This window comes from Stigmatopora argus, chromosome 1, assembly GCF_051989625.1.
Source record: "Stigmatopora argus isolate UIUO_Sarg chromosome 1, RoL_Sarg_1.0, whole genome shotgun sequence".
In the NCBI taxonomy this organism is placed as follows: Eukaryota; Metazoa; Chordata; class Actinopteri; order Syngnathiformes; family Syngnathidae; genus Stigmatopora; species Stigmatopora argus.
The window spans coordinates 13723682-13743884 of record NC_135387.1 but is presented as its reverse complement, the minus strand read 5'-3'; the positions used below and the strand labels follow the sequence as shown (position 1 = coordinate 13743884).

Sequence of the window (20203 nt, the reverse complement as noted above, 5' to 3'; positions counted from 1 at the left end):
GGTTATATTGAGGTCTCTCCACTCTGATGGGATTCATTCATTTTCTGAACCGCTTTATCCTCATTAAGGTCGTGGGGGGTGCTAGAGCCTATACCAGCTGACTTCAGGCCAGAGGCAGGGGACACCCTGAATCAGTGGCCAACCGATCGCATGGCACAAGGAGACAGACAACCATTTACACTCACACTCATACCTAGGGACAATTTAGAGTGTCCAATCAGCCTACCATGCATGTTTTTGGAATGTGGGAGGAAACCAGAGTACCTGGAGAAAACCCACGTAGCCCCGTGTGCAAACTCCACACAGGTGAACCAACCTGGATTTGAACCCAGGCACCCAGAACTGTGAGGCCGACGCGCTAACCACTCAATCCGCCGGGCCACTCACTTTAATGGTAAACAAGTTATATGACAAATCACAGAAAATGACACTTTTTGTTATGTAAATTGTTTAATTTAACAACTAAAATAGTTTTTTGTGCAATACACAAAATAGAAATTGCAGATTTTTAAAATTAAACTGTGCTACTTGGCAACAATCATCATCGCACTACCTCAGGCTACTTGATTGCTGCAACACATTTAACTTCATCTATTGTAACGTTGGGTGAACTAACATTATAAGACATGGAGTCACAAAACAAATTCTCCATCATACAATAAGGAGGTAATCAAAGCCCTATTTTTTCTTGCACGTGAATGCTGATGCAGGTTATGTGTCAATCCGGTACATACACATAGTGTTGTCATGCTTACAAAACACGTTAAGCTGTAAAACACATCAGGCACTGAATTGACAGCTGCGCAAAACACTTTTTCCCTTTATGTAACAAAGTCAATACTAAAAGCTCACAGGCTAACACAATCCAGTCACTGTTCTTTGCAAGCTCCCGGTTTCCATTTTCTAGCTTTAAGTCTCCCGTGGAATACATTCAAATTAGTTTAAAGCTCCTAAAAGAGCGTTATGTCGATGGCATATACTGTATATAATCAGTATTTGGTAACACTTGGTGTGGTGTACCTATACTCATTTTCGGGTTGTTGTTGCGGCATGGCAATTTTAAACAAATTATAATTCAATTGGAAGCGTTAGATGGGGGTCAGGGATGTTTTTTCAGTAGATAATTTGAACCATATTATTCTGTCTAAAAAGTTTTAATATGACCAATTGTTTTGGGGCACTGCATATTTCTGAATTGTTGTCAAACTTTTATGCTTGGCAGACGTCATAATAGATATTACAGTAAAACAAAATATCAAGTGGTGCTTAGAGGGCCTATCCCACTGGTGGAGAGGTTGCCACGACTGGCCAGCGACCGTGACTCAGAATATTGCCACCCCTCTAATTTGGACGACCTCTCACTGAGACTGATTCGCGTCCAAGTCCGTCTGACCCAGCGCTGTTTCTGCCGTGTGGTCTGTCAGACAGAGAGTGTCCGTGATATCCCCGAGACCCTTTAGAGCAGGGGTCACCAAACTACGGCCCGCGGGCCGGATCCGGCCCGCCGGCACATTTGGACCGGCCCTCTGAACAATACCAGAGACGCTATCGTTTTTTTTTTTTTTTTTTTTTTAATTTTTTTTAATTTTTTTTTTTTTTTTTTGGGATGCAGCCCGCCGGCACATTTGGACCGGCCCTCTGAACAATACCAGAGACGCTATCGGATTTATTTTCCTATTTGGCCTTGAAGACTGGGACGTTTTAATCTTGTGTTTGGTTCATTGCACCCCTGCTGAGCCCACAAATCATCCCAGTGAAGCGGGCCTTCGCATTGCTCCTTTGGTGACATGCGCGGGGAGAGTGTTTGCCTTTGATGCATGCGGGCATTCCACCGTTGCATGCGTGAGCAGATTGTTAGCGAGACATCTGGACGATCGCAGGTGAGGGCGGAGCCCTGGGGCCATCACTATTGCGATGCTATTCAAGCATATAAAAACTGTGCAACCGGAACCTGTTTGAGAACGGAATAATGGCGAAAAGGTTAGTTAAGAGAAAAATTGATTCAGAATGCAGGGTATTTAACCTGCAGTGGACAAACGATTATTTTTTTGTTAAATGCAAAGAAAAGGCTGTTTTTCTCATCTGTCAAGAGACGGTGGCAGTATTCAAAGAATACAATCTTCGCCGGCACTATGAATCCCGTCACAAAGACAAGTACGATAGCGTGCAAGGCCAAATACGAGCAGACAAACTCTCAAAGCTAAAAGTTGGAATATTATCTCAGCAGACTACATTTCTACGCCAAGCTCAGCTGAACCAGGCATCCGTTACCAAGCAACGGTAAGCCTTTCACTGATGTTGAGTTTTTTAAGAAATGTATGGATGTTGTCGTGGAGGAAGTGTGTCCCGAGAAGAAAGATGCATTTAATGCCGTAAGTCTGTCGGCGAGTACAATCGCCAGACGCGTTGAAGAAATCGGGAGTAATGTATATGCCCAGCTGCAGCAGAAGACGAAAGAATTTGACTTTTTTTCATTAGCACTGGATGAAAGCACGGACGTGCAAGACACAGCGCAACTGCTCATTTTTATTCGTGGAGTTAGCGCAAACTTTGAGATTTGCGAGGATCTGGCAGCCCTCCAAAGTCTCAAATGGACTACAACGGGAGAGGATATTTTTGAAAAAGTGTGCCAAACCATGGAGAAGTTGGACCTGGACTGGTTAAAGCTAGCTAGCATCACGACTGACGGGGCTCCTAGCATGGTGGCTGAAACTCGCGGTCTAATAATGGGACGCATGAACCGGGAGTTGGAAAAAAGGGGTCTCATCGCCCCGCTACGAGTCCACTGCCAAATTCACCAGCAAGCACTGTGCTGCAAAATGTTGACGTGGGATTCTGTAATGACGGTTGTGGTGTCGTGCATAAACTTCAGAGCAAAGGGAGAAGATTGTGCATGGCACAACAGAAAGTTAATGTTCCATGGCTTTTTTTTTCTATGAAGAACCCAGAGAGAGTTATTTAGTTATTATTTATTTCATAAATAGTGTTATTTATTTCCTGTTTTTTTCTGTGAAGAACTCAGAGAGGGTTATTTAGTTATTATTTATTTCATTAATAGTGTTATTATTTGTTTCCTGACTTTTTTTCTGTAAAGAACCTGGAAAGGGTTATTTGGTTGTGTGGCTTTCTGGAAAACAATAAATTTTTTGAGCTCCCCTACGATCGTCACACTTTTTCTGTTACAAACTGACACCGGCCCCCCATCAGAGAAGGGAAAGGTTATGTGGCCCTCACAGGAAAAAGTTTGGGGACCCCTGCTTTAGAGACTTGAAAAGTCCCCTGTAAAAAAAAATCTTCAAATTCACTCCACTCCTTGGCAACCCAGTCGGCCTCCAGGAAATGTCGCAAAGACTTGCCCATTACCAGTGGACACTCCAGGCACCATCAGGTCACCACCTTGTCTCCAGGCCAGTGAGATGAACTCTTAATACCCTCCGACGGTCTGAAAAGTTGTTGTAGAACCTGGCACACTGGGTGGTTACATTCGGCCAAAAACCTTGCTTTGTTGCAGGACCAAAACTTTAATGAAAGCATGAATAGCAAACCCATGTGTACATACAGTAAAATGAACTTGCTGTTTTTCTTTAGTTGTAGCTGTGGTCCAACCACACCAAACACTGATCCAAAATAGAAAAACCTTACATTTTCTCAACATTAAGACTGATTTCTTTTATGTTAGCCAATACTGCATCAAGGAATTGAGCATTTGGCCTAGCCTCACTGTTTGAAGTGTTGGCCCATTATTCAATCTGCTGTATAAGACAATTTGGGAGGGAGGGGTTAGTATCTTCAATAACCTTTCGTGTTGGGAGAGCAAGTTGAATGGAAGATTTTATTTTTGGTTTGTTAACTCTTGATACACTGCCACATTCCAATCTGAAAGTAGACTTCATCAGTGCATCTGCTGCTCCTCCAGTGGAAGCACCGCAACATTCGACATTCCTGCCCTCCCCAATTTTATCAATGAAACTTCATACTCAGCCATTGCAATCATTCAGTGTCCTTCAAGTTCTCAGTTCTTTGTAGAGGACTGCTAACCTAGCTTCTCACAGGAGTGTAGACGAACATCAGAGAAGAGGAACTGCTGCCGTTTTAGCAAGGCATCTGTTTTCTCTTCACGTCTCTTTGCGCTCTGGTCTGAATGCTGTGGAGGCAGGCGGTCTCACTACAAAGCTGATGATGACCTGCAGCAACAAAAGCTATTTTTGGCCTTTCTCACTGTTACGTTTATAAAACACACAGACGGAATAAATCATGTGCTTGCCATACCTGGAGTGGCGACAAAGGCCTCATGACAAAATGTGCACAAACAGAATGGCCAAACCTATGTTGAGCAGGATGACCATGCAGATCATGATGGTGTTGGGGCTCTTGAGAAGAAAAGAACATGTCAATCTAAGGAGTCAATGGAATAACATCTCCTAAATCCTTCTATGAGAGTGTTCACAATACTGCATTACTATTAAACCCATACAAACAGTATGAAAGACCACCCTTTCACTTAAGTTGACCCAGCCAAATTTCCCACACCAGTGGGGTAATCTCAGCATCTGCTTTCTTACCTCCTGCTCTGAAGACTCTGCAGTCATTTCATTGTTTGAATTCGACATTGGCGCCTTCAGTCGGGCTTCGGCTTTGGAATCGACTTTTGAGGCAGGCTTGGCATTGTTGCTCTTGGCTTCCACAGGCTTGGCTACTGGCTTGGGTTCATGGTTGACTGCAGGCTTTGGGGATGGGGAAGGAGTGGCTTGACGTTTGGATGGCGCTTTGGATTCCGCTTTGACAGAAAGCCTGTTCGTTTGCCACGACGGCTCTCGATCGAGGACTGCCGGGCTTTTCATGGGCTTCAGATCATTGGCTTTCCATTCAGTGATAGCACCAGGGGCCAAGTTTTCCTCTTCATCTGGATCAATAAAGCTGTTCCTTCCTGATTGTGTTGCGGACACGTTGTCTGGAATATTCACCTCTGGATCGAATTTCTGCAAAGGTTTGATCTCCATGTCGGATCCCTGTTCATTCTTGGTGCTATGGCGACTCGGGGTTCTGGACAGATTGCGACCACCGGTGCTCTCTGGTGCAGTTGAAACAGGGAGGGAGGGTGTGGTGGGACGACTACCAGGCCTGCTGTTGGGTTTACTGCTGCTTTTACTGCCGCTGGCTTTACTCGTTTTTTCATCATTCCAGTTGCTAGGACCGAGGAGCTTTGGGTCTTCCTTGATGAAGATGCCTGGACTGGGGGAAGGGGTGCGTCCCGGGGAAGATCCAGGCATGAGGCGGTCAAGTTCATTCACAAGCGGGCTTTCTGGTGGTGTTGGCGCAAGCTCCTCCTCAGCCAACAGTGACTCATGCATGACTATGTCGGTGTTTTCACTTCCTTCCCCAACTTCTGGCATTGCTCTCTTCTTCATATACTCCGGACCTGTGCAGGATCAATTGAATTAGCCTGTTAAATAACCTCAGTAATACCTTGGCATGCAAGTGACACGACTTCTGAGGTTTATGCAAAACAAGCTTGGACTATCTTATTTATTTATTTTTCTTCCACATTCATTTTAATTGAGAAAAGTGATATTAACCTGTATCTACACTTGTAGAAATCCTAATAATTGTGTGTTTTGACCACTATATGACTAGGAATACGGTCCAACAAAAGCTACTAGTTATTGTGCAAAATGTATGTTTACTTAAAATAAAAGTACAGGAATGACAAGTTTCACAAAATCATGTTTTTAAATTGTTGTCTTACAAGTAAGATTTCATTTACTGTCATGTAGTCTGGCAATCCCCAGGAATGCACACATGGACTTAGATCTGTCCAATTTACCTTGCTTTTTCTAATGTTTTCTTGCTCACACTCAGAAAGGGGAAAAAGCAAGACCAGGAAAAAAGACTGCTCCTTTTGTATGGCTGTATTTGCTTGTGTTACTAGACGGGCAATGAAACTAATATGATCCCGGAGTTCCTTTTTTTAGACGTTCAAATGTGATGACCTCGGCAGTGGGCCTCAGCAGAGGATGGGCCAGGTCGAGCTACAAGTACAGAGACGAGCCACTAAAACCTTGAGAAGTTCGTCAGCTGCAATTGACACAGGAACTCATATTTGCGCTCACATTTACATTCCATTTCCTCTGTTTGGATTTTAACGATCTGGCCGTATGATGTTTTTCACAAGCTTTAATTTTAAAAACAACCTGGGCAAAACCCTCTTCCAGACTCGGCTGATATAGAAGTGTACATGTCGTACTAAAAAAATACTGTATTCCCCTGTGGCAGCAAGCTGTTGAATAGAAATGCCCGTGGCAGTGAAGGAGTTAAGCAGGTTTTTAAGAGAGGGTTTGGACATCAAGTCACACTTTCAAAACGTGTTCAATTAGGATTTCAAGATGGTGACCATAACACTCAAAGTAGGGGTAACCCAATGATGGTGTCCACTCACCTGGCTGGTAGAAGGTAGGTGAAAGTTCTTTGGCCACCAGCCTGGCGATGCAGGACTCGCTGTTGGAGGCCTGGGCGGCTTGATCAGCTCCTTCCGCCTTGCCCTTGGCATGTGTGGACCTAAAGGGAGGCAGGGAAAGGGCACATGTGGCAATATTCATTATTACTAATAACAAATAGTCGCGATTGTCCCTGTGAACTTGCATTTCGTAACTGAATATGTATGAACGTTGGAGGCCGCTGTTGATTTGTTACCACTGACTCACTTGACAAAGTGTAACCTCACACTCAGCTGAAAATAGCCCCCTTTGGTGCGTCCCATGGGAACAATTAGACACTCCTGAAGTTGACAGTGTTCCACCTGTCTGCATGCATTCAGAAAGTCTGAAGCATAGAAAAACTTGAGGGAGCGAGTTAACCTAACATTTTATAACACATGCTGTTCTGCCTGGACACTTTTTGTTGGCGATAGCCAGTAAGTAAGTGTTTATTGTATAATACAGTGCTCTGCAAACTTTTAACACCAAGTTCCACCCCCCAAAAAATACAAAAAACAAATGCACCATGAAGAAACACTAGAAGAAAAAGGTTTATTGTATTATAGCAAGCAAAATTTTTATTTTGCAACAAGATAAAGTACATTATTTCTGACAATTCCATATGCTTTCATAATACTACAAGAAACAAAACTTTCTATGCTTGTACAGGTCAGGGTCATTGGGTTCTGGAGCCTATCCTAGCTGACATGAAACGGAAAGAAGACCAAACCCTAAACTGGCTGGAATTCAGACAAATTTTCTGCCACTGAATGAGGTCACTTTCATATCACAGGAATACAAAGTAGAGAAAATCATAACAGCAGGGAAAGTTGGACATTTTCGGACTAATGCCAAAACGCTAAGACCTCACCGGGCATACTGTCATTGCTGAAATGAAGAGCAGTGAACTTTTTGCATAAAATTAAACGACAAATTTTATTTTCATGCCCATTTCTTGACTAAATTTAATGTCTGCATCTCTTGTTACTAATTCAGGTTTCACACTGGCTTTGGTCACATCCAATTTCATGTTTCCCATTTGAGAAAGCATTGAAGTTCAATGCCCCCCGCCCCTGACGCATGACTCACATCTTTATTGGTTCCCGCGTATCAACTGAATCGGGTTCGTAATTTCCTCCAAACACAAGATCGTGTTTAATCGCTGACCAAATGGCAGCTGGTGGGCTCTACTGGTGTGTTGCCAGTTACTCATGGCCAAGAGACCGTAGCGACAGACGGTCTCTTGCTACTTGTCGATTAATATTGATGTTGTTCAGCGAAAATAGTTGTTTTGTTTTTCAAAGAATGCTTGAAAAGGCTTAACTCCTGATGAGTAAAACTTGTCAAACATGATAACAGACTCTTAAAATTTAGATTTATTTTCTTTAGGGAAAAAGAGAAAAATAATTTTTGCTTGAACTAATAAACTTCATTCACCAATTTAATTAATTTTATTATGTCCAACACGCCCACACAATAATCATTATTAAAGGCTTGCACCAGATTTTGACTTATTATTTTAGTTTTAGCTACACAACAACTAAGGGGGGCGTGATGGGTTATCCTTGTCATATATAAAAACATAAAATACGCTTAAAGATGCAGAAATATAAAACCCAAATAGACATGCATTTCTTAAATAGACTGTCAACTTGTCAAAATGCAGGAGGGCCAACAGTGTTACATGTAAACAATGGGCTCAACAGCAAATAGCCCATATTAAATTCATTAATTATAATAAATAAAATTAAATATCATATTTTAAATCTTATTATACTCACATAATGACAATAGAGGCATTCAATTCAATTCAATTCAATGCTACATTTCATTCAAGTATACTTTGATGCACTAGACCAGTAAATATTAGCCCCTTACTGATTGGGTGATGGCTCTTGTCGTCACACTCCCGAAAACATTGTTGCATATTGAAATAGGCCTTGGGCAATTTTGTACAAGAAAAGTTGAGCCCAACGCTTAAACTAGACTGCATCGAGTCGACTTTGCTAGTAACCCATTCTGTCTTGTGCAATACTAGAATACATGTGTATATTATCTTTGTAAATTATAAAGGACTTCTCATGGTTGATCTGTTTTTTGTCCTGTAGATGGTGAGATATTCTGTCCTTGCGGCATGTGGCACTGGAACTGTGTGAAGAGCCCTTTTTAAGTGGAGTGTGGGGGAAGGGAGAGCGAATGCAAAAGAGTGGCTCCAGTTTCTTACCTAGGTCTACAATGTCTTGTGTGTCTTGTGTCTGTCTTGCTACTGCAACCAAGAAATTTCCCGAATACGGGACGAAATAAAGTTCTAATCTAATCTAAAAACATGACAAATTCGTTACCCAAACTAAATTTTTATTGCAGTAGATCGCAAACTTTTCACACGAAATAGCACCTATAAAATCCTTGCCTCTTTAACTACCAACATATAGCCCAGCACGAAAATACAGTTGTAAAGTAGGCCCAAGCCCGTTAATGTACAATATGACTTAAAAATTCAAATGGTCTCAAAGGTGAACTAATTATTCTTAGATTCTCTGAAATACTTCTTTGAAGTTGGCTAAACACTCCACGACATACTCAATTGTCCCCATAATTTAATGAATTCGATTGAAACACTCCCTAAAGGTTATCTAAAATCTTATATATATTTTGGAAAAATTCTAGAATTCACCAAATTAAATAAACTTACCTCTACTGAAATACTCTTAAATAATTTAAAAATGGAGCCCATTACTTAATTTAACCCTCATTATTCCGGCATTGCTTTGATTTTAGTGAAACATTTCTTCTTCACCTCAGCAGTCACATTGAAAACGTTCAAAAAATAGACTATCACTCATCAGGTCCCAACTTGATTTTGTAAGCAAATGATACAAGCTGATGATGTTCCTCCAACATAAATTGCATAGATCAGCAGTACAGCATACCGCGGCCCCACAAAATGTGGCTGTGCTAGGTACAGTTATACTCTACTCATTTGTCACATGAGTACTTGCTTATGAGGTGTGTCATATTTATATCCATGGAATCATTTGACACCACAACTGACGCAAGATGGACCTAGTTCTGTGACCTGTAATTGTTAGCAACGGCTTATAGTGAGCTGCCGTCGTCTGGAAATTTTACGGCACACAGATAACATTACACCGTCCATTTTTAACCAAGAAGATACAGAAATACAATGTTGATCTGAAGAAAACAGTAAGAGTGAGCAAAATTTGGCGGCAAGATAGCGATAGGGTCGGGGTATAATCAGCTGTTGCATTCCCCTGTGATTGTGATACAGCAAGTGTGCGTCTGTCCTTATTTAGTCAGGGTTCCTCCGTGACAACGGGGCCCCAGAGTGTGCGTCATTAACAGCCTGTCCCGACACACAAGACCCCCCCAGACGACCGTTCGCCAGCACACACATCAGAACAATGTCCACGCAGCGTCTGAACGTTGGCGAGGCCGTAACACGGTTGGAGAGGACAAGTCTTTTTTTAACCCATCTCCACTGACACCAGATTAGATGAAAGAATGAGGAAACCAGGAACAGATGTGTCATGTCTCCACCTGTGCTTATATAACAACATACATACCATGCTTCAACACTTACTATATTACAGTTTCACATACCACATTCCAAAAGCAGCTCCCTTCCATGTCAGCCCTTCAAATGAATTGACCGTCTCGAGTCGTCGGGGGCATTGAAACGGGATCATTCACGGCCAGCCCTCCCAATTCGAATGGATTGGATGTCCATTCCCGTGAATGGCAGCCAATGCATTGCCCTTGTCTATAAATTGGGAATTCGCAGAAAAGCAGCTACATTCCTACAACCTTCCTCGTGAAAAAAAAAAAACATTAGAGGTAAATGCACATCTTTGGTGCTGAATCGGTTCAACTATCTACCCTTCTGAATCGTGTCTTTTGGCATGGATTACAAAAGTCTTAATTATTCCATCCAGAATGGCCGCTGTCTTCAACGACAGTTACTGGAAACTCCCTCTTTGTGTTTCACTCCCAGTGCCAGTGCCAAATATTCCACATATTTGTTATTGGGTCTCTTGGGAGAATTTGAGAGGATAGGAGATCATTTTTCCACTATCTAGGTGGTCTTCTTTCAAAACATGTCTTCCCTGTCCAGAATCTGCATATTTTCCACCTCAAAATAATTCTTACCTATCTTTGAGGTGTGGGTATCTTCAACTGAGGAGTTAAGCATCTGTTAAGACATGCATCTGCATACTGGTAACATGGTTCCTGGAACTATTTAGAAGAAATAATCCATTTATGACGGCGATTTGGGGCTGCCATTTTCAAAAAATAAGTCAGAAAATTGTATTTTTGTCTTGGTTTGCACTCATCTAACAATGCATCTGAAAGTGGTAATATCATTATAGAGTACTTGTTTGACACTGCAAGGATGAACACATCTTGGTGATTGGAGGTGTGGAAATGAATTAGGCAGTGGCACAACAATGGAACCATAGTCATCCTGGCACAAACTCATTGTGAAAACCTAAAGTCAGCAGAGTCTGCAATCAAAACTCTTCCATAACTCTTGAATAGTGCTTATACATGAAGGGAAATATTTGGATTTCTGTGTGCTTGGTTGGTAGTCTGCAGTTTGTCAGTAGAAGTCATTCTGAAGTAAACAATCGGACCGTTTCAGGTGCACAACATAAAACACCTTGTACGGTCACAGATGGATTATGGACAATAAGAACAAAGTATTACTGTACTCAGTTAGTGAACCAAGTCTCATCAAGACTGTAGAGAAGCTCTCCTAACAATTGCAATCAAAAATAATACTACATCCATTCTTATACTCCAAGACTATGTAAAAATGATGTGTGCAGTTAACGTTGGAGGAAAAAGAGCCACTGTGTTTTTGGCAGTTCTACCTCACATGTACAAATTGCATATGTATGCAAGCACTGTTCATAGGACAATATATATCTGAAAAAAAGTACATCAGTCAATACATCAACCATAGCTTTATTGCATTGTTTTACCATTATATTTGTTTCTTTTTTTATTCATTATTTTTTTTCTGATTTGCTAGATGACCGTGTGTGCAGTCTTTTTTTTTTTAATTAAAACAATCATTTGGCATCCTTAATAATTTTCTATTCTATTCATGCTACCACTGCTTGCTAGTGGAAAACCACTATTTGGTGTTAAGGAAATGTGAAGAGACTATCCTCAACTATTGAATACCTTTGTGGGTGAAGGAGGAGCTATGCTTAGCCTGGTTTGTTCCTGGAAGTTACCGTACGAGACTTGCCTGAAAGGTTCCATGACTAGTGTCACAAAAGATATAGTGTTTAAATTTGTAACTACAAGTAGGCAACCAACACATTATTAACCCACGGAAGCATCCACCATATATATGTTCTACCTCAAGTAAACGCTATAGGATCACCTTGATCATGTAACCCACATTGGAAGGAAAAGTAGCTTGTTGTTGGAAAAACCGTAAATATTGATGTAGGTAAGATTTGAAAATGAAAATTTAGCTTACTCTTACCTTGAAGCAGCAATTTCTGCTTTCTGCTTGCCAATGGCGGCAGCCCGCTGAGCGCCCTCCACGGCCCGTTCCACTTTCTGTTTGATTTTGGTTCCTTTCAGTTGGATCATTCTCTTCTTCACAGCCTTCACCAGCATGTTGTTCATGTACTTGCCCTCTTCTTTGCCGCCCTCGGCAAAGGTGGTGCAACCGTAGCCGTGTCTTTGGTTGTTCAGCCACTCGCCTTCGTACTTGAGGCCGCTGGATCTTTCGCTTATTCCATATCCCGAACGCTTGTCATTCTTCCATTCACCCATGTAGATTTCTGTGGTGGTTGCATCGATGTCCGCCTCCACAGGGGGGAAGTCTTCGGCTCCCGCCACGCTTTCGTCCCCCATGCTGATGGTGGAGTTGGTGTCGCTGGCGTTGGAGCTCAAAGCCGATTCCGTCCTCAAGAAACTGATCTTGCTCTTCTGACTAGAGAGCGAGGTGCTCGAATCGGATTTCTTGAGTTTACCCAGGAGAGCGCTTCTGCGAAACAGACCTTTCTTCTTGGGCCTCATTGAATCGGGGTCCACCTGGAGAGTGAGGGCAAAGCCTCCCCGCGATGGACCCAGTTGGGATGGGGTGGCAACAGGAGTCTCCTCGCCGGACACACTTGTGGTGGTGATGGTGGGGATGTCTTGCTGCAGGACGGTGCCATTGCTGTGCTCGCTGCGTAGGGAGGTTAGGGAAGTCCGGAGAGGCGAACGGACCACGGCTGCCATGCCATAGGGGACGCTCTGACGGACCCCGTAGCCGTGTCGCATACCACCTGTGAATTGACCCTGGAAAGTACCTGAAAAGATAAAATGGGGACTGCTTATTTTGAATCGACGGATCCTTTAAAGCTCGAACCTAGTTTCTTTCCAACTGTACTGATTCCATTAGTTAGTTCCACAGCCAACCTTTTCAATTGAAGTCAATTTGATGTAAATAGCTGTCAATGGCAGTGAAAGTTAACATCATTTTCAATTTAAGAATGATAAACTCTTCTGGATCCGATCACTATTTACTCTGCCTATATAGTAACATCTGTTTTTATTGTAGTACTTGTAGTGCCAATTACATTTTGAGCTGGTGTAAAACATTTGTAAAGCACTGCACAAATATGTATACAAAGCATGTTATATTTTGCCATGAGAAGTCAACTGGTCATTGGCTCTCATGCTAAAATGGACACGCGTGTGGATTATAGCAAAACGGCAGAGAGGCCAGCAGGGCACGCAGGGGGGCTTTGAGCTATTATTACATGCACACATTTGGTACAATCGCCCAACAACCCTCCCTCGTAACGTCCAACAGCCTGTCCTCATAGCTGATGATTCAGCTGGGAAGGGAGGGAAATATGTTGTCTATTTTTTTCCACAGCACATGCCATATCATTGCATAGTCGTGAACATTCAAACTTTCTTAACTCAAAGATAATACTAGTTGGAATGCAAATGAGGTGACGTTTTGGGTGACTTGAGACCGTTAAATTCCCTGTTTACAAGCCCTTGAAATAATAAATATTCAGATAATACCTTGTAAAACCTGCTTATAAGGTGCTACGAGGTTGTAATGGTTTTATTATGTGGATTTTAAATGTTATTTAAATTTATCTTTTTGTATTGGCCGTCAGTCAGTGGCAGTACCCGTATACAGAAAGATATTATTTCATTCATTTGCACTCACATTTTCAACATCTTTGTGTGGTGACTATATGCACATGTTCCATTTGTTGTGTTTATTGAGAAATGTACGCATACTTTTCTTCCAAAGGTCAAATATTTAGGAGACAAAAAAGTTAGAATGTGTACTAAACTGACCTTAACTCTAAGCGCAAGGTAGGAAAACAACTGAAATTGGCACCTATTGAAAGAAACACTAAAAGTGATCTGTGGGAATTGCTAAACTGTGGGTACAGATTGCTAAACTGTACCCACAGTTTAATAATGAGGGGCCACAGCTGACTAAACTGTGACTATAGTTTAGTAATCTGTACCCACAATTTACACAGTTTAGAAATGACTCAGAAACAGCAGTCACCAATTTGTTTTTGTGGCTACGAAGCTCCCTGGGAGCCAGTCAACCACTCACAGTTGACCACTTGAAGATCGAAGAGGCGAAGACGATAGCAACCCATGTGCAGCTGCTATCTTGGACTCTTAGCGTATGAAATTTACACCAAACCAAACTGATACTTACTGTTTCCGAGTCATTGCTAAACTGTGGGTATGATAAGTACATCACTCTTTCTTCTGGCATATTTCTTAAGAAATCAATCAATCGAGATTTGTTACTGTTGTTATCGTGAAGAGAAAATCTGTTCTCGAAAAAATGAAATGATCACATCCAATCAATCCATTGTTCTGCTGAACCAGATCAAATGAAACATCATCAGCTCCTTTACCTCCATCAGCGTAGGTTTCAGTTCCATAGCCGTCCTGAAGTCCGTTGTTCCACGTCCCCTCGTATTTGGCGCCGCTGCCGACGCTGAGCCGGATGCCGTAGCGCCCCTTGAAGCCGTGCGTCCATTCCCCTCGATAAATCCAGTGACCTTTACTTTCGACCCCCAGGCCATGACGTTTGCCCTGCGACCAGTAACCCTCGTACGTGTTCCCGCTAGGCCATGTATAGACGCCCACCACCTCGAAGCCATAATTCCAGGATCCGGAGAACTCGCCCTGGCCTTTTGGGCCGGTGCAGATACCGTGGCCATGCGCCTTGCCCCCCTCCCAGCCACCACAGTATGCTCCACCGTCGTCAAACTCAAAGCGACCTCCGCTCATCTCGGCGCTTTGGAGCCAAAGATTAGAAGCACCTCGAGAAGCTCCCGGCCTTCCCCTGATATCAAAACTGCATGGTGCCCTTAGTACTTTTCAACTTGCCTGGGTCCGCACTTCTTGGATTTCTCAGCATGTCCATGAAGATCCGTAAAGAAACTTCTCCTCTACTTCAAGAGTTTTGAATACTGGATGAACGGAATTTTACTGCACTGGTTTTGTGATTGTTTCTTGACAAGCCAAAGGTCTTTCATGGCTTTCGGGGTGGTCGTCGAGAAGATCCCCCTTTCCCCTTTTGCCTGCCACCCAGCAGTGTGTCTCCTGACTCGCCCTGCATTTGAGCGCACCTAACAAGGCGACGCGCGCACACACACACACACACCGTTCCAAAAATACGACCCAATCCTTACTCTGCTGCCTGCAAGGAGCCATGCCAGAGTCTTCCTCTTTAGGATGAAGGCGCATGCCTTTGTCGGCTGCTCTTCTTCCTTACAGCATAGTAACATGAAAAGTTGGAATGCAAAGAAAGACCACTCCATTTTCTGTCAATGGAGAGAGCATTAAAATCAATATGGTTATAATAATTGAATATATATATATATATATATATATATATATATATATATATATATATATATATATATATATATATATATATATATATATATATATATATATATATATATATATATATATATATATATATATATATATATATATATATATATATATATATATATATATATATATATATAAAGTGGGTGTCAATGTCCACAGTGGTTTCTAAAGAGGACAGGGTACGATCTTTAACCGTTTATAGAGCAAGTGACTATTTTTGGTCCTTAAAAAGTTAAATATTAGCAATTATCGTGATTTTTTTTATTCATTCGTTTTCTGTATACCACTTATCCCTACAAAAGTCTTGGGGGTTGTTTTCTATCCTAGCCAACTACAAGCAACAAGGGGGGGACACGTTGAATTGGTTGCCAGCCAATCGCAGGGCACAAGGAGACGGACAACCATTCACGTTCACACTCCTACCTAGGGGCAGTTTAAAGTGTTCAACCAGCCTACTACTACATTTTTGGCATGTGGGAAGAAACTAGAGTACCTGGAGAAATCCCACGCAGGCCCAGGGAGAACATTTAAACTCCACACAAGAATTTCAATAGAAGAAACATTCACTGCCATCGACAGCGAAAGATGTCAAACAAAGAGAATATAAAATAAATTAACTATGAAATGTAGTTTTAAGAGATTCACCGCCATTGATGGCAAATGACATCCAATCGTTTTTTTAATGGAAGATTTGACAGCAATCATTAATTGCCACTCCCTCCCTGTCAAAATGAATTGGACGTCTATTGCCCTCAAATGCAGCCTATGAATGAAACCTTTGAGGCGCCAACTTGAAATAATTTAAACATTACGTTGTATCAAATTGACATTTCAAAAAATGCATCAACATGAAATGATTATGTTTTACATGTCAAAAAAATGAAGTTGTTTGCCAAAGTAAAAAGCAGTGTTTCAAAATGTGTTATTTTGAACAATAATCTTTCTGCTTCCATGCAGTACAGACGCTCCCCTACTTACGAACATTCGAGTTACGAACAACGGTACATACGAACATGTCTGCCAATTGCGTTTATGTCGAAAAATGTTCGTAAGTTCGATTTTGTATTGCGCGCCTTTTTCCGAGTAGTGCTTCTTTCCGCCGATAATACCGACGCCTGGTGCTGTGAGAGCTCAGTTCAGCCAGCATCCACCTTCCTCTGCCCAGTTCGTTGCAGTGCGGAAGTGCGTGAACGTATCTCCAGTGCGCAAAGAACCTTTTTCATTTGTATCATTAAATATCTCGTGCATCCATTATTCAATATGGTTGGTGAAAAGCGAAAGGCTTCTATTGAGGGAGGTACAAGGAAGAGGCAAGCCATTTCATTTGAAATGAGTGGCAATAATAACGAAGCTTGATGCGCGTGATAAAGTAGTGAGCGTTGCACGCGAATACAACTTGAATTGTTCGACCGTCAGTACCATTTATAAACATAAAGATCGAGCAGCAGGACCCAAATATTGAACGTTGCACAAAGTTTGCAAATCAATTGAATGATGCCATACAGTGCTACCGCATCATTTATGATGAAAAAAAGAAAACTGCAATCGTCATTAGATAGCTTCTTTCGGCCAGTTTCTAGTAAATCTCTCGCTCTCTCTCTAATGTATGTATACAGTACTGTATGTATTCTCTCCATTTTATTAAATGTTTTTTTCAGTACAAACCAATGTGTTACTTATACAAGCCTTAAACATACAAATGCACTTATATAAACCTTCAATATACTTATAGTATAGGCTTCAATATACTTATATAGGCCTTTAACAGAAATTATAATACAAAATATAGCACTGAGCAACTTAGGAACAAATTCAACTTATGAACAATCGCTCAGAACCTAACTCGTTCGTAAGTAGGGGAGCGTCTGTACAGCAGAAAATGGAGATTGTTAACCGGCTGAAATTCTGAGGTTTAATTCAAAATAAACGAGGCATTGGAACAATACTAATCAAATCAAAATGCTTGATCAATTAGTTGTTGAGTAATACATTATTTTTGAATGAATGCTCAAAATTGCTGAAACCTCTTTCTTTTCTTCCCTCTGCTGGGCAATATTTATCATTACAACTGGATTTACTACAACGTCTCGATGTCATAAGTAAACACAATGCTAATCTTTGCCTGTCTTTTAGAATACGCAGAAAGATGAGAAGTTATACAATTATATTTGGTGGTGATATTAGTCTCATTTGAAGTGGAATATGATACATTTCTAATTTGTTCAATAACAATGTGTAAATGTTTTAATATTTGACAAATAACTCTCATTTGTGCATATCTGATGCCTAATTCCTTCTCTTATAAGAAAGAGTAAGGCGCAAAGCATATTGGTTAGTCTTTGCTACAAGTCAATTCCAATCTCAGGATGCTTATTATGATGGCCAATTTGGTAGGTAATGGGGGTATTGATGTGAATTGTCCCTCACTTGAACTATTTTCATTTGGGAAATCTTAAAGGATACTTTCCTACCATCACGATTATTGCAATAAGTAACTTTTTTATTTTTGGATGCTTTTCAACACAGCCGCTCAAAAACATTCAAGTCTAATTGAAGTAATTGGCAACCGCTGAAGAAAATGGGCCGTTTGCTTTCAACATTGAATGAATTGGCATGAGAGAAAATACGTGAATGTGAGTAAGGGTGATTTTAGCCAGAATGGTAAACAAGGGTAAACAACCTATATGTGCCCACCCAGAATTCCAGTCTCTGCTATAAGAGTCTTAATATTTACCCCTTTTCTGCTTTTGATATTTACAAATTCTTTTCCCGTAGTAATGTATGCGTGCCCAGAGCATTTTTTTCTGAGGCTGACAGCAAATGATAGCTATCATCTATTGTTGTTAATGGCAGAGAGGGAGTTAAAAATCAGGAAAATGCCAAATAAATTCAAAGAATCATTTTAAAGAAAAAAAACATCTTTCAGCGCAAACATAGTGACATGTTTACAACTGACCGACTTAATCAATATTTTTTTTTCAGCGAGGATGCCGCATGGCAAGCGTCTGCCACGCTAGCCTTCCCTCCCTCGCTCTCTCCCTACCTCCCGCTCCCAACCGATGCTGCCCCCCCCCCATCCGTGGCTTCCTCCCCTCTCATCCCCCCTCCTCGCTCCTCGCTCCTCTCCTCTCCTCTCCTCCACACTCAAACCGCTCTGTCATGGCGTCTTCCAACCATGTCACCCCCACCAACTGCGGCTGGTGGCCCATCTCCGCCATGGACGAAGACGGCAAAACGACAGACGGCGACGAGTGTGACGAGCCGACGGCGGAGCCCAACGCTTTCAACAAAGAGCGACTGGTTTTGTACCACTGGACGCAGTCTTTCGCTTCGCAAAAGGTAAGGTGTGCAAAAATGGAGGCGGCTCCGCTATGCTACAGAGTGGATGGATGGATGGATGCCACTGGGTTTTGTTTTGCGTGCGTCGCTCCTTCCTGCATGTGCACGCGATGATGTGCGTACAGCTGCGCGCAGCTTCCGTTTTGGACAGGGCATGCTGCAGCACGTCGTTTTGTCCATACTGGCCGTGAAAGCAATCATCTGCAGCCACTTCCTCCACCTTGCTTCTCCCTCGGAGCCGATAACCCCCCCGACAGCCTGAATTATGGATTGACGTGACATCCAAAACAACCCGGCTTTGCACCGGTGTGCTCACATGTGTAGGATTTGAGGAACTGCAACAGTTGCAATGAGCTCAAGCCAGCTTGCGATGGGATGGAACAGAGGGCAAATATTCATGCATTGGATTTATATAGTAGACTGCTTTTCAGGACACTTTACATAGCATTATTCATTCACTCCACACGAGACGATGAGAAGCTACAATGGTAGTATAGCCAACGCTGCCCTGGGCTGGTCCGACAGAAGCGAGACAGCTGATTTGCGCCGTCGACAAGTGGGAGCTTGGTTCAAATCCCCTCCCTTCGCTCAAAGGGGGACCCGTTCAACCACCTGCGCCACCTTTGCCCCTTGGGTATTGGCGCTTTACATTTTTGGACATCGAACACACGTATATTACATGCTGGTGAGGACGTCTGCCTCATAGTTCTGAGATTGAGCGTTCAATCCCCGGTGGGTTCCGTCTTTCCTGCGAGGAGATTTGTATCTTCTCCCCGTGCTTATGTGGGTTTTCTCCGAGTACTCCGGTTTCCCCCTATTTTAAATGAATTGGATGGCTATCTTTGTGAATGGCAGGCAATAGGCTAAATACTATGAAATATATCAACTCCTTTAGACTGTGATTGAGTCCTATAAACATTCTCTATATTTTTTTAAAATTCATTTTAATTTTATTATTTTGTTTTTGTTAATATTTGAGTCATTTCTACATTTATTCATTTAGACAAATAGATGAACTAATATAAACTAACGGCATGGTATAGTTGGGAAGTTCTCACAGTTCGGAGATAGTGATAACCTTTGTATACAGTATATTTATATATAGACTTTGAAATAATTTACAATGTATTTATTATAATATTTTTTCACTCTGCTGCTGAAATCAATCCACGTGGAAATATCAACCTGTAACTTAAAACTCTTTTCTATTTTTACGCACTCACTGGTATTCAAGCATGTATGGAAAATGTCTTGATTTGTCTTTTTACAGTGTGAGGCAAATTGATTTTAGATGAAATTGGTGATAAAATATAATCTGATCACTAATTATAAAATTATGACCGTAAAACTAATACCTAAACTAAGGCCACACAAATCATAATATAGTTCCAATTACTACATATATTAGAAATAACATGTAAACGTTCAGATCAGAGATAAGGAGGAAGAAGTACATGAAACCTTCGATT

General features: G+C 41.7%; 2 protein-coding genes across 2 annotated transcripts in view; one reads left to right on the top strand and one right to left on the bottom strand.

Moving 5' to 3' along the window:
- gdap1l1 (ganglioside induced differentiation associated protein 1-like 1) overlaps positions 1 to 20203 on the top strand; it is a 35189-nt gene that overhangs the window by 947 nt on the left and 14039 nt on the right. Inside the window, exon 2 of the mRNA XM_077598925.1 lies at positions 18378 to 18734. Within this exon, the coding sequence (XP_077455051.1) occupies positions 18378 to 18734 (357 nt within the window). The remainder of the gene's footprint in view (positions 1 to 18377; positions 18735 to 20203) is intronic.
- On the bottom strand, positions 3264 to 15094 carry jph2 (junctophilin 2). The gene is made up of 6 exons (XM_077598898.1): positions 14405 to 15094; positions 11992 to 12808; positions 6437 to 6555; positions 4563 to 5419; positions 4270 to 4370; positions 3264 to 4184 (listed from the first exon to the last, which is right to left on the bottom strand). Exons 1-5 carry the CDS (start codon positions 14781 to 14783, stop codon positions 4290 to 4292), a joined length of 2253 nt encoding a protein of 750 aa, XP_077455024.1. The 5' UTR covers positions 14784 to 15094; the 3' UTR covers positions 3264 to 4184; positions 4270 to 4289.

What these genes read in the sequence shown, in the direction of transcription:
- jph2 (XM_077598898.1), bottom strand. Translation starts at nt 14,783, where the DNA reads ATGAGCGGAGGTCGCTTTGAGTTTGACGACGGTGGAGCATACTGTGGT. An exon ending in TGAAACCTACGCTGATGGAG is followed by an intron (nt 12,809 to 14,404) that starts GTAAAGGAGCTG and finishes TTATCTTTTCAG; the next exon opens with GTACTTTCCAGGGTCAATTC. An exon ending in GCAGAAATTGCTGCTTCAAG is followed by an intron (nt 6,556 to 11,991) that starts GTAAGAGTAAGC and finishes GCCTCCCTTTAG; the next exon opens with GTCCACACATGCCAAGGGCA.